Source organism: Ceratotherium simum, chromosome 15 (assembly GCF_057802395.1).
Source record: "Ceratotherium simum simum isolate JZ-2026a chromosome 15, ASM5780239v1, whole genome shotgun sequence".
Lineage (NCBI taxonomy): Eukaryota > Metazoa > Chordata > Mammalia > Perissodactyla > Rhinocerotidae > Ceratotherium > Ceratotherium simum.
The window spans coordinates 24,795,757-24,809,437 of NC_141914.1; the positions used below are offsets into that span (position 1 = coordinate 24,795,757).

The 13,681-nt window shown below is 51.1% G+C and overlaps 1 protein-coding gene across 1 annotated transcript in view; it reads right to left on the bottom strand.

Annotated features, from left to right (window-relative positions):
- Positions 1 to 13,681, bottom strand: part of MYLK (myosin light chain kinase) — a 264,120-nt gene that overhangs the window by 14,783 nt on the left and 235,656 nt on the right. Inside the window, exons 26-27 of the mRNA XM_087439713.1 lie at positions 10,433 to 10,650; positions 8,180 to 8,303 (exon numbers count right to left, since the gene is read on the bottom strand). Of these exons, the coding sequence (XP_087295839.1) occupies positions 8,180 to 8,303; positions 10,433 to 10,650 (342 nt within the window). The remainder of the gene's footprint in view (positions 1 to 8,179; positions 8,304 to 10,432; positions 10,651 to 13,681) is intronic.

Consider the following 13,681-nt stretch of genomic DNA (forward strand, 5'->3'; position numbering starts at 1 on the left):
GAGGGTGTGGCTCCCCAGGCTTTTGTGGCCCGGTCTCTTAGTGCTCACTGTACTCTTAGGGTGTCACCTGCCTCCCGACGCCACCTACCTGTGAGGCTGAGGCGAGGAATTTACTTCAGTTTACGACTTCCACATGGTACCCAGCAGGTCCCACCCCCTTCCCCGGTCTTCTATTCTTCCCCACAGCCCAGGCTAGAACTTCGCCCCACAGAACTTTCTCCAAAGTCCCCGTGTGGAGGAGCCCCTCCCTGCCTCCCAGCGCTCCTGCCCCCCTCACCATGGACTGGCCATGTGGTACAGCCCTCATCACTGTTTATCTGTCCCCCATCTGTCCCTGCTCCCTTCCACCTCTCATCTTCATACCCTCCAGCACCCACAAGAGGGCCCAGCACACTTGGGACGCTTAGCAAAGGTGTGTGGATGCACAGTGGACTTTGAACCAGCAACGCGGGATGGGTGATCCATCGACACTTGAGTTCAGTGCACCTCAGGCATTTCAGGCCAAACCAGAAAGCGTCCCTAAGAGGTGCCATGGCGGAGGAAAGAGCACAGCCTGTTCATTCGCTGGATGCCCTTGGACCATTTCCCTGTTCTCTCTGTGTCCCAGCTTCCTCCTCCGTAAAATGGAGAACCTACTACTTAACTATAGCAAGGTCACTACTTCTTCTGTTTCTACTTATTCTACTTCTCTTCCTCCTCCTCCCTCTCCTCCATCATCGTCATCAGGGCAGCAGACATTTATCAGACATTTGCTATGTGCCAGGCCCTGGGCAAACAGCTGAAGATAGATGAACTCACTCAATCTTAACACCACCCTATAATGCAGGTAACTCATTACTTTGTTAACAGAAGAGGAAACTGAGGTACAGAGTGGGGTTAAGTAACTTGTCCAAGGAGTCAAGGTCAGTGAGATTTAAACCCCGGCATCTCTCTCTAGAGCCTGTATCTCACTTGCTACTTTATACGAATATTTCTATGAAGATGAAGCAAATTGCAGTGCAGAGCACGGGCATGAGGCCTGGTCCACAGTAAGGAGCTTGGTGCGTGACCACAGATATTACACAGCTCACCCCCACTGCTCACCAACCTGCGATCCCAGGTATACTCATTCACCAATAGCGTAAGCCAAATAAAATTCGGAAGGCAAAGTATCTCAAATCCGAATAGAACAGATTTATGGCTAACTGGCCTCCCCTCTCACCTTTGTGCACCTCATCTTCACACGGACCATCCACCCCACCATTCACTCTGACCTAGAGCCGGCTTGTGGGTGTGAGGCTGGCACAGCTGCACAGAGCCCCACCCCTAGAAGGCCCCACTCCTGGTTTAATGCTCTGCTGCTGTCACCTTGAAATTCTTAATAATGTTTGAACGAGTCACCCCACCTTTTTATTTTGCACTGGGCCCCACAAATTATGTAGCTGGTCCTGCCCTGACCCCTCTGAGCCCCGTAAGATGGATCTGGGGCCTTCATGCCATCGACCTAAGTTAAGGCTTCACTAACGTCCCTTCCCCCAATCCTTATGAATTGATCACCATAAGCAATAACACAAGCCCTTTTGGAGCTGTTTTGGCATCCAGAGGCCTCAGCTTATAAAATATACCTGTACCTGAAAACTAAGTTTTATAAAACAAAACCCATTGAAATACTGTGAGGGAAGCTTGCTATTAGGAGAAACCCTCTGAGGAAACCTTTTGTAAAAGGAAGAAAGCTTTTGCAATGTGAATTATATCACCCTAACTAATATATTTGTGTTTTTGAGTAAGGGCTTTTGGTAGATGGCATTAAAGTGTCTTAAAGGAAGACACTGACATGTTTTAAGGAGGCACGGAGAGAATCATTCTCGGTCACTTCACAATGAGGGAAGGGTGGGAGCTTATCAGTCCCTAAGTCGGCATTGTCATATGTGACTCCTTTCCCCTCTCTGGGCCTCAGTTTCCCCTTTTATACACCAAGGGTAGGCTAGAATTCCTAGGGGCTCCCAGCTTTTCCTGTCTCTGCCATCCTGTGAGACCTAAGCCAGCCCCATCAAGAAGCAGCCTGACTCTTGTTTGTCGCTACCTGCCTACTTCTATCTTCACGTTTTCCATTTGGAACAGAGAAGTGGGGAAGTCCCGCAGCACTCCAAAAGACTGCAGGAAAAGCACACAGCCCCGCTGTGGAATGTGGAAGGTCCCCTTCTGTAAATGTCCTTTCCTAATTAGGAGCTGTAATCCTGCAAAGATAGGGCTTAATCTCTGTAATGTTCACAGTGGGGGCGGGGAGTCTCCTTGCCTCGGGCGCTCTTCCTTCCTGGCAGCCCATCCATCTGAAACACCCCCTAAGACTCGGCTGGCTCCTTGCCTGCCTGAGCTCCCCCAGCCTTCCCCCATTAAAAAGGACAACTCTAAAATAAAACTTGGAATATATGCAGAGCATGATGACAAAGAGTGTTTCAATTTTAGTAATGCTGTTTCTACGCGGTAGGATTTTGCAGGATTTTTTTTAAACTTTCTTTTTTGGACTTTTTCTTTCTTGCTGTAATTTGCATAAGGATCATGTGTCTTTTTACAAAAAAAAATCAACCCAATCGACAAATACAATAACCTTAGCATTAACAACACAACTACTCACCTCTCTCCCTAGTCTTACCTAGTTTTGAACTGAAGGGGACCAGAGTATGCCACTCCAAGATATGCCACTTTGCCGTCAGGATTATTTTGAGTTGAAGGCAATTAGCTCTCTGCCCTCCCTCTTTCTGTCTAAAAGCAGGATATAAATGTCTCTTTGTTAACATGACACAAATTTCCATTTGTAAAGGTGGTCCCCTCCACCGTACCAGGAAGAGGAGAAAGACTCTTATCTGCGTAACAAACCTTGCTAAACAACCCTTATTTATCATACATTTCCTAGTCACTTTCTCACAATGTACCCCCTCCAGAAGCCCAAAACCTCTTTTCCTTTGTCTAGTTATTCCTTTACAATTTATTGTTCTCTGTTAAAGCAGTATATAAGTCCCAAATTCTAAATGCCTCCTTGAGTCACACATCTTTGTGAACACCGGTGCATATGTACATAATTAAATCTGTTTTTTTTTCTTGTTAATCTGTCTTTTGTCAGTTTGATTTGCAGTCCCCCAAGAACAGAACCTAAGAGCGTAGAGGAAAGTTTTTTCCTCCCCAGCATAACCAATGGATTTATCTGGTTTTCACAAAACCAGTGTGGGCAACTTCTTGGATGCTCTACTGTTTCTTCACTGACATTGTCTTTCACAAGTGTATTACAGAGTCTTCATGCTCATTTTTAATGGCTTAATATTGGTCTCTGTGTTGACGAATCACAAAGGTCATGGCTGCAGGGTATTTTAATTTCTTAATTCTTAATTTCTAACTGTAGCAAAACTTCGCCCAGGGAATCTGATGTGGATGCCTGTTCTGCTTGCAGGGTAGAACGTCAGGAGAGAGAAGGGTGCAGAAATGCCTCTCAAACTACACTTTGTCCGTGGTGTTTTTCAAGCAGCAGACAACTCTGCTGCATGAATGGCCAGCCGAGTGGACCACACATTTGCCAGCAGAACTACTGAGTGCCTAGAAAGGGGTTAGTCTTGCATCTCATTTTAGCCTTCAAGTATTCATTCCCTGGTGTGGCGGGGAGATCTGAGAGGGTGGCCCGGTCCCACAGGAAGGCCTGAGCATTGTGTTGTGCAGGGGCGTGGGAAGCAGAGACCGGGGTTTAGTCACACTAACCACAGCCCAAGTCCCTGGAAAGCAAAACCTGCAGGTGGTGGCCGTGCCTGGCAGGGACGCAGGGCACCTGGAGGTGGCAGGAGCTGCAATCAGAAAGCATGTCCGGGTTCAGTGAGGGGAGGGCAGAGGCAGCCCTGGGTGGAGCTACTGGATCCCTCTGAAGGGCCCTGCACCCAAACCCAAGTCTGACTGAGTAGGTACCCAATGCTTGGGCACTGGGACTTCTCCCCAGCTCACCGCACTGCTGTCTCCAGAAGGTAGACTTGAGGTGGGGATGGCTCTGGCTCTCTGGACCACGGTGGGTGGTCAGCAAATGAGCTGAAATGGGCAGTCTGTCACTGAGCCAGGAGGAAGACGGTCGGGAGGACAAAGCAGAGCAGTAATGGCTCTTCACTCTGGTTTGGGGGTGGGGGGAAGGAATTCTGGAGTAGGGACGAGGGCAGGGCACAGAGCAGGGTTGGGTGTCCCCACAGGCAGTGAGGGAACACCAAGTCCTCAGGAAAGAGGGGAGAGGGTGGCAGGAGAGGGAAGGAGGTCTTAGAAGAGAAGGCTTAGAATGTCCTCCACAATGAAGTGAGGCGGGAGCGCCCCGGGCTTCTCTCCTGCCAGAAACCAAACGGGTATTGCTAACACCAGAAGAGTCTCCGGGAGATTTCACAAGACCTCCTACCTCCCTTCAGAATCAGGGGTGAGAGGCTGGGGCCACAACCCCCCCCGCTGCATCTCTACCCTGTCTGGAAGAGCCGGGCAGGCAGTGGGCCAGTGTCTCCAGTGCTGGGGCGGGAACTACCCCGACCTCTCTGAGGGGTTTGAGAGAGAGTTCCTCCAACAGAGTCAGAGCAACTACGGGGACAGAGCTGGTCACTTGGGAGGCATGCACCAAACACGTGTTGAATAATAAACGAGTTATCACCCATCCCCCTCCAACTTCCTGGCCTCCCCCTCTCTCACTGGCCTCAGAAAGGAGATCCATGGGAGGTTACATGTTACAAATGTGGACGGCGGCCCGAACAGGGACCATTAGACAGATGACCAAGCTCCAAAGGACAGAAGGCATATGGGGGCCGCCAGAGCACCTCTTCTGGGGGCTTCCAGCAGCAGCTCCAGAATTTTGCATAGCAGGAACCGAAAGGAAGCAGTCCAGTTGGCTGCAACTTTTGTATTTAGCACCACAGGCTCTGCTGAGAGCCCCAGCTCAGGAGTGGAACTCCTAGACCTCAGCCCCTGCTGTGAGAGCCAGCCTGGAAAAGTCCCAGCGGGCAGAGCAGCCCACAGTGGTGGGTGCAGGATGGAGGACGCTGGTGAGGCCGCAGGACACTGTGCAGGGCTGACCTGTGCCCACTCCTCACCTGCCTCCCTGAGGCAGACATATGTCTCCCCCCTTCCTGGCATCGCCTGCCCAAAGACTTTTAGGCTGGGGCCCCATTCATCACAATTATTGTCTTCCTATTTCAGAGAGGTCTTCCCTATTTCTTAGTCTTAGCTTTAAAAGTAATCTAGTGAACAGTATAACATATTATCCAAATTATTATGTTCCTCCACCTAAAAGAATTTTCATTTTAAAATAAAGTACTCTTATGACCCAGTAATTCTAGTTTTAGATTATATATCCAACAGAAATGCATAAATATATTCACTAAAAGACATGCACCAGAATACTTGTAATACCCCAAACTGGAATCTACTGAAAAGCCCATCCACGTAAAACAGATGAATAAATTGGATGACAGTCACACAGTGGAATACTACGCAGCACTGAGAATGACAATCTACAACTACACACAATAATCTGAATGAATCTCACAAACAATGTTGAGCAAAAGAAGCCAGACACTTCTTTCTGTATCACTCCTTTGTTTACATAAAGTACAAGATCAGGCGGAACTAAGGCATGATGTTAGACGTGAGGATGATGGTTACCTCTGGGGGCTGGGAATCAGGATGGGCACCAGCAGGGCTGCAGGGGCCCTGGTGATGTTCAGTTTCTTGATCTGCTGTAGGTTACATGGGTGGTTCACTGTGGAAATCTACTGAGCACCCTAGTCACCGCCCTGCTCCTGACCAGTAGAGTGACTAATGCCCTAGTTTGCCTGAGACTGTCCTTGCCTTAGCACTGAAAGTCCTGTGTCCTGGGAAACCCATAAGTCCTGGGAGAACTGGGACAGGGGTCACCCTCTAAGACTGTGGGAAGTAGATGGCCATGGCTTCCTTGGCCAGGGTCACCTCAATGTCAAATGAAGATCGATTCCCTGCTACAAGCCACTCCCAGGTTTGTTCTGAGAATTAAACAAGAGCCCAAGGGGAAATCCATGGCTGCAGATGACCCCGATCCCATAGCAGTGGGAAAATCAACTGAAGCCAGTGATGCGAGCCTCCATGACAGCTGCAGAGGGACCCAGGAACCAAGCCAGGACACAGGACAGCTGGGTCTGAACAGACGAGCAGACCAAAGACTGTTTCTCAAGGGTCAGGTGTCTGCCCAGCGACCAGGGGTCCAGTGTGAGCACCATCTAGCCTGGCACAGCCCCAGAAGGGACAGGCGGGGCCCACGCTTCCTTACTTTTCACCAAGGGAGCCAGGAGCACAGAATCAGGTGCCGTTTTCTTTACACATCAGCTCCCTGTCTGCCGGAGTAGGGCTGGGGCAGGGAGAGTGTGGCCAGGGTAGGGAGAGGGGGATGGGGTAGGGAGAGGGGTGGCTGGGGTATAGAGAGGGTGTGCTGGGGTAGAGAGAGGGGGCCCGGGGGAGGGGGGCCGGGTCGGGAGGTGGGGCTGGGGTAGGGAGAGTGTGGCCAGGGTAGGAGGAGGGGGCTGGGTAGGGAGAGGCAGGGAAACATACTCCTGGCCAGGGTGTTTCTTCTCCACTGCTCTGGGGGAGGCTGTGGTGGTGGAGGTGATCCCGGGCAGAGAAGAAGATGACTCTCTAGGGTACAGAACCCGTGACACATGTTCAACTGAGGGAGGCAGTTCTAACAGGCCACAGTGAGAGGACAACTCCCGAGCATGTGAAAAAGCCACAATGCACAAACAAAGCCACATTGCACGCTCCACTTCTGTAACGCTTTTGTAACAGTGGTTCCTACACCTGGCTGAGCAGCAGACTCACCTGGAGCCGTTTCTCACACTGGGGTCTGAGAAAGTATTCTTAGAGATTCTCCTCAAGTTTTCTACGAAATGTTTCATTTTTCCTGTTTTGTTTTTTTTTTTTTTGTGAGGAAGATCAGCCCTGAGCTAACATCCATGCCAATCCTCCTCTTTTTTTGCTGAGGAAGACCGGCCCTGAGCTAACATCTATCGCCAATCCTCCTCCTTTTTTTTTTTTCCCTTTTTCTCCCCAAGGCCCCAGTAGATGGCTGTATGTCATAGTTGCACATCCTTCTAGTTGCTGTATGTGCGACGCCACCTCAGCACGGCCGGACAAGCAGTCCGTCGGTACGCACCCAGGATCCGAATCCGGGCCGCCAGTAGCGGAGCGCTTGCACTTAACCGCTAAGCCATGGGGCCGGCCCCTAATTTTTCCTGTTGTATTGACAACAAAAAATATTTTTTCAAAATGCAAGCATGCCTATCTGTATCTTCTGGGAGACCATCCCACAACTGTGTGTTGCCATACAAGTTTAGGGGCTGCCTCTGAGGCTGATGACTGTCTGCAGCCCAGGCTCAGAGACTCAATCCGTGAGACCCACCAACAGGGTGCGTTCTAGAGCCTGGTACCATCCTTCGATCAGCACCATTGGCAACCTGGAACCTCTTACAAATGTGGAATCTCAGGTCCCGCAGACCTTCTGAATCAGAACCTGCAATTTAAGGCGAGCCCTAGGGGATTCATGCATATTCAAGTTTGCAAAGCACTAGTCTACGTGACTTGTTTTCTCCAGCATTGTTAACTGAAATGGCTATTTTCCACCTGATTTCTCGATTCTAATTACCGTGTGGTTTTCTGGTGTCTGTTGGCCCTGCTGAAGGCTCATCAAAAGTGCTTATTCATCGGTGCATATACTGGACTCAGAGACGAGGCTGGCAGTTGGAGTCCCCCTCCCGTGAGGACAGGGTGCTGCCTCGGAAGACAACGATGACACCCACAGGAGAAGCGCACCTGGGCTCCCTCCCACCTTTGTGATCCCGCCTACACACCTGAAGGTAAATTACTTGGTACTGGCCACATTCACACCCTCCTGACCAAAGGCCCCAGGCTGGCCAGCATCAGGGATGGTGAGGATGGGGATCTCGGTGTGTGGAGCCAGAGGCTCCTACAGAAGTGTGACATGGGCTGCTCAGCGCATCAGGACTATAGGAGCTGGGCAGGCTGGTGGGGAGGGAGATGGGAGCCTGCCGCCCTCCTAACTGTGGGGCAGGCTCCCCATCATGACCCATCCTGACGCCTTCAGTATCAGGGCAGCCTGGGGACCCTCCTGTGGAACTCTGCTTCCTCCCCCGTGTGCCCCAAGACTCACAGGATATAGCAGATGACCCCGATGCTCCACATGTCTGTGGCGTAGCTAATGGGCTCATAGTTGATCACTTCAGGTGCCACAAATTCTGGGGTGCCAAAGAGGACCTTCAGAGATCCTGCATTCTCTGTAAGAAGGATGGAGACAGTCACCAGAACAGCCCGGAGCCAGTTTGCAGTAAGCGGCTGCCCTCATCTGTGCGTTGGGCCCAACCCCGGACGGACAGAGACAAGGCTTGGCCCTCAGCTGCTCTGTCCTTGGAGAATGGCACAAAGACACTCAGCATCCCCATGAAACAAATGCATCGACGCATCCGTGGAACCTCAAATGCCCTGAGCGGGGTGGGGTGGGAAGAAGAGGCTGTTGAAGCCCCTGCCCCCAATGGTGGTGCATGTGTCTGTCTCTCCCATGAGTTCCCTGAGGCAGGGCTTGTGACCTGTGCTTGATAATAATCCCTAACACTCACTATGTCCCACATACCTGCTGTCTGCTTTACAAGGATTTTCCTGTGTAACACTCTCGACAACCCTAAGAGGGAGGGATGATTCCCATGCTCCCGAGCAGGAAAGAGAGGCCGAGGGCAATGGAGTGATTTAATAAGTGGTGGCCAGTACCTACACCCAGGTGGTCTGACTCCTGAGCCATGTCCCCCCCCATCCCCACCCCCACCCCACTCCACGGCCTCACCACGTGTAGCGTCTTGTCTCTCCTCCCGGGAGCCGCCTGGAGGATAGCTGAGGAAAACCTTAACCAATGTGGTGCCTCTGAGCCATACCGGACTCAGAGGTGCAGGGTAGTATGCACAAAGGCACCAGCTTTCACAGGTACCCCTCCTGGAGGACCTCTTCAGCGGTGGGGGGGCACACCTTTGGCCTGTGGGCCACACCTGATCTTGTCTAACCACAGAGCCCACAGCAAAGGTTCTACAACAAACCATGTCACAGCCCTCAGATGTGGAAGCTCTGTTCCCACTCCAACCTGAACCCTTCCTGCTAGGTTTTAACCCTCCCAGTTCTCTGGTCCTTCGTGGACACACTGTCCCCACATATCGCCTCACCATGAGAGCCTACACATTGTGTCCCTTGGGCTCTGACACTGCCAGGTCCTGAGGTCAGGGGTGCACTATTTGTTTAAATCATCGGTGGTTCCTGTCTGAAGGCAGGCCCTGTCCACCAGCCGTTGCCCCCACGCCACGCCTTCAGCAGGAGAAAGCAGAGGAGGTGTATTCGCCCAGCCTCAGGGCGCCGATCACTGTGCGGGTCACAGCCTGGCAGGACCTCACTCCCTCACTTTCCTCTTTACAGCCCACGTGGCCTCAACCAGGACTGGTCTCCTGGGAGGAGATTGACCAGGTGGCATTAGCTCCCCCCAGGGTGGTGAAAGACAGGCCAGCCTGCACGCGGCCTCCGGCTCCTTGTTAATAGGGCAGTGGTCAGAAGTTGGAGGGTAAAGCTATTTCCTCAATTCCTGAGACATGGAAGAGCTACATACGCAGGGTGGATGGAGGCGGAGTGTGATGCAGACAGTCACCGACTAAAATGACTTCAGGGCTGGGTACAAGACGCCGACCACCATCCCCCATCACACCCCCCTCCCCGGGGCAGGAATACAGAGGAGCGTCAGAGAATCCTGAACCAGATCTGGGTCCTTATTCTAGGCCCAGCACCTCCCTGGCTCCTGGCGGGACCTGGCGGGCACAGCTACTATGAATCTTGGTTTCCTCGTCTATAAAGTGGGGCTCATAAAATCCACCCTGTCTACCTCACAGGGTTGCCGTGAGAATCAAACGAGAGGAAGTATGAGAGAGCTCTGGAAACTGTACAGTGTGATGCAAAGATGAGGATGCACCATCTCCAAAATGAGTTTTGCTGCTGAAGGCACCAGAGTGAAAAATACAAGAGGGGATAATGATAATGATAATAATAATAATAATAAAATAAAGAGCTAACACCTACATAGTGCTTACTGTGTGCAAAGCCCTGCTCTGATCACTTTACCCATGTCACCTCACTGGATCCCCTCACGACTCTACGGGGTGGGTACTACTATGACCCCATTTTACAGATGAGGGATTTGAGACTGACAGTCACGCAGCTAGCAAAGGGGAGGGGCAGGATTCGCACCTGAGAGGCTCCAAGGTTTCTGATTTTAACTCCAATACTGAGCATTCCCGCTAGTACCCAGTGTGGGGAACAGATGGCCACAGCCACTGCCAACAACATGTTGGTGACAACAGGAGAGGAGGATCGGCCCTACCCAGCTTCCTGGCCAGCCCGAAGTCGATGAGCTTGATCCTGGTGCCCGTCTTGTTGACACACATGATGTTCTCGGGCTTGAGGTCCAGGTGGACGATGCCCTGCTTGTGGATGTACTGCACGCCCTCCGAGATCTGCCGCATGTACTGGATGCACTCCCGCTCCGTCAGCTCAAAGTCCTCGTCGATGATGCGCTCGAACAGCTCGCCCCCCGAAACACTGCGGGACAGAGGGTGGTCAGACTACAGGGTAGGGCAGCCGGGGCTGGCCGGGAGTCTGGCCAAGGGCAGGCAGGGGGAGGGGCGACTGGCAGGAAAGCCCAGGTATGGGGGTGCTGGGCACTTTTCGCAGCTTTCTGAGTCCAGGCCACTGTCCCATTACACTGGTCCCAACCTTCCATTATGTGAAGAGGGCCCAGGCCTGCTGGTATCCTGCTTGGGGGACCCTGCCTGTGCCCACTGAGCTGTTGGAGGATTCAGGGAAGCATCTGGGCTGGGCAATTTCAGGGGTGGTCATGAACTGAGGGACCCAGACATGAATCCTTAGCAACAAGGGTAATGGCCAGGTAACCTCCTTCCCCCAAATGATGACAGATGTGTAAGGGATCATTCTTACACTCCAGCTGGGACTTTTAGTCATAGAGAATTGAAACTTAAAATATAGTACTTGTTTTGCATGGCCAGGAACAGAAAAATACGTTCAATAATAAGGAGCCTCAGCACGTTTTCTAAAATTTGTTGGCTGTAACCCATTCTACTTACGGCCGTGATTGATTTGCTTCCTCTGGCTGAGTCTATAGTATCAGTTTACTCCTTCCAGCCATGACTAACTTGTCTTGCCTGCTCCCTTGTGCACGCGGGCAATGTAGTACATCCTTCCTGCCTGGATAGACTTTGGATCCTGGGCATCCACAGCGGGCATCTTCTGCTAAGGAGTGCCCCAGAGGCTACAGCCAGCCGGTATATTGCCCCTCAGTGTAAATGAGTTGCACGGGTCCTCTCTGTTCCTCTGTCCCAGGCATCTGACCCACCTTCCTTGCTCAGTGCTCAGAAAGTTTAAGTCATCTCCTTGGTAATTTATCTAGCATCCAGACATCAGTAAGCTTTTTTCTACAATGATCTGTAGGTTTACCAGCTGAAAAAGGCTGGGTGGGCTTCATTCTGGGGCCTGTCCTCTTCCAAGGGCCTTCCCACTTCTAAGGGGAGTCATCATGAAGAAGGGAAAGAGCTGAGTTTGAATCCTGTCTCTGCCTTTTATAAGCTGTGTGACCTTGGGCACGTTACTTAACCTTTCTGAGCCCCACTTTCCTAACCTGTCCCTACCTCACAGAGTTGTTAGGAATGAAGGAACTTTTGTAAAGCATCACGCCTGACACACAGTAGGTGCTCAGCAAGTATTAATTATCGTTTGACAACCTGCCGTGGGCCAAGTGGGTCTTGTCATTGACCCCTGAGGGAGAGACAGACAGGGATGCACCATGGGGCCAGCACACCACAGCCAGTCTGCCTCCATTACCACACGACAAACACTTTCACTTCTGGAAGGGCCGAGCTGGGAAAGGTCAGGTTGTGCCAGTAGCCACTGGAGGGCGCTAGAACCAAAGCTTTGGAACCAAGGGAGACAGAGGTCCCTGGGCGGCCAGCAGGTGGCGCCTTGCCCTCAAGCCCTCCGTTTCTATTGCTCTCCATCGAGGGAGGCTCCAAGTCAAACTCGAATCCCCGTTCTCAGGTCTCAGGCGCTTCCTAACATCTCTGTGCCTCAATTCCCTCATCTGTAAGATGCAGATAAAAACAGCACCACCTCACAGGGTTGCTGTGAAGACTGAGTGAGTGAATTCAAGTGCTTAGAAGTGCCTGGCACATACTAAGGTACTCAATAATGTTAATTATCAATGCTTTTTTTTTTTTTTTTTTTAAGAATTTCTAGGGGCTCTTGAAAATACAGATTCTCCAGCTCCTCCCCTTGGGAGGGATCTGAGGATCCACATTTTTGTGTGTGTGTGTGTGTGAGGAAGACCAGCCCTGAGCTAACATCCGATGCCAATCCTCCTCTTTTTTGTTGAGGAAGACTGGCCCTGGGCTAACATCCGTGCCCATCTTCTTCTACTTTATATGGGACGCCACCACAGCATGGCTTGCCAAGCAGTGCATCAGTGCACATCCAGGATCCGAACCGGCGAACCCTGGGCCGCCGCAGCGGAGCGTGCACACTTAACCGCTACACCACCTGGCCGCCCCCAGGGTCCACATTTTTAATAAGTACCCCAGGTCCTTCTTATGACCAGACAAGTGTGGGAAACACTGGCTTACTCAATTATCAGCCTGGGAGGCCAGCTGAAATTCCTGTCCTCTGAGGAATCACTCCTGATTTCCCCATGCGAGATGATCTTTCCCTCCCTGGCTTCCACAGCTGTGTCTCTGCACTTTTTGTATCGAGTCTGTGTTGTCTTAAAGTTGTTTGAGAATATGTCTGAACAAGGTCTGGCTCTTCTGTAGACCCTTCTTTACACCTGGAAATATCTGGCACAGACAAGGTGCCCCAAAATGTTTGCTTTTAAATTTGAAATATTCTGAAAAAGCAAGAAACCATTATTGGCAGTGTCCTTGGAATGTCTGAGGCAATGAGTGTAGAAATCTGAGCCACGGAGATAATGACTGCTGCATTTCTAGAGGTGACCTATTCAATATACGTTCATACCTATTTAAATATATTTAATATATTCTGAAAACTGTTCCTGTGGTCCATTTTCTAGGAAGGAAGGGGTTACACAAACATGATTAATGGCTCTATATAGGTTTCTCTTCAAAATGCTCAAGACTATGGGTGGAAAGAAGCTGCCACCCACAGAGATGTGATAATGCCGAGGGCCGAGACTGGGCCAGAAGGAATGTGTGCTTCACGAATTAACAGTGAGTAAGTGAGTGAATGAATGAATGAATGAATGAATACCTACTGCCAAGGCTACCTAATCCCAAGGGATCAAATTTATCCCCCAAACTATAGACCTCAGCCAGCCCTCATTGGCAGCCAGAAGGAACAGCACTTCAAGGGACTCGGTACCTGGACACTCTAACTCCTCGTCTCATGGTGGCCTGCTCAATGTTCTTTGATAAATCTTGAAAGTGGTAGCACCAAGGTGAGATGGGCCATGGATGACTCAGCCTAAACTGCACATCTGTTTCAGTGCTCAGGGACGTCCTGAGCACTCCCAAAAGGACGAGCCCAGACTCCAGGCCAGGAGCCTGAAGAA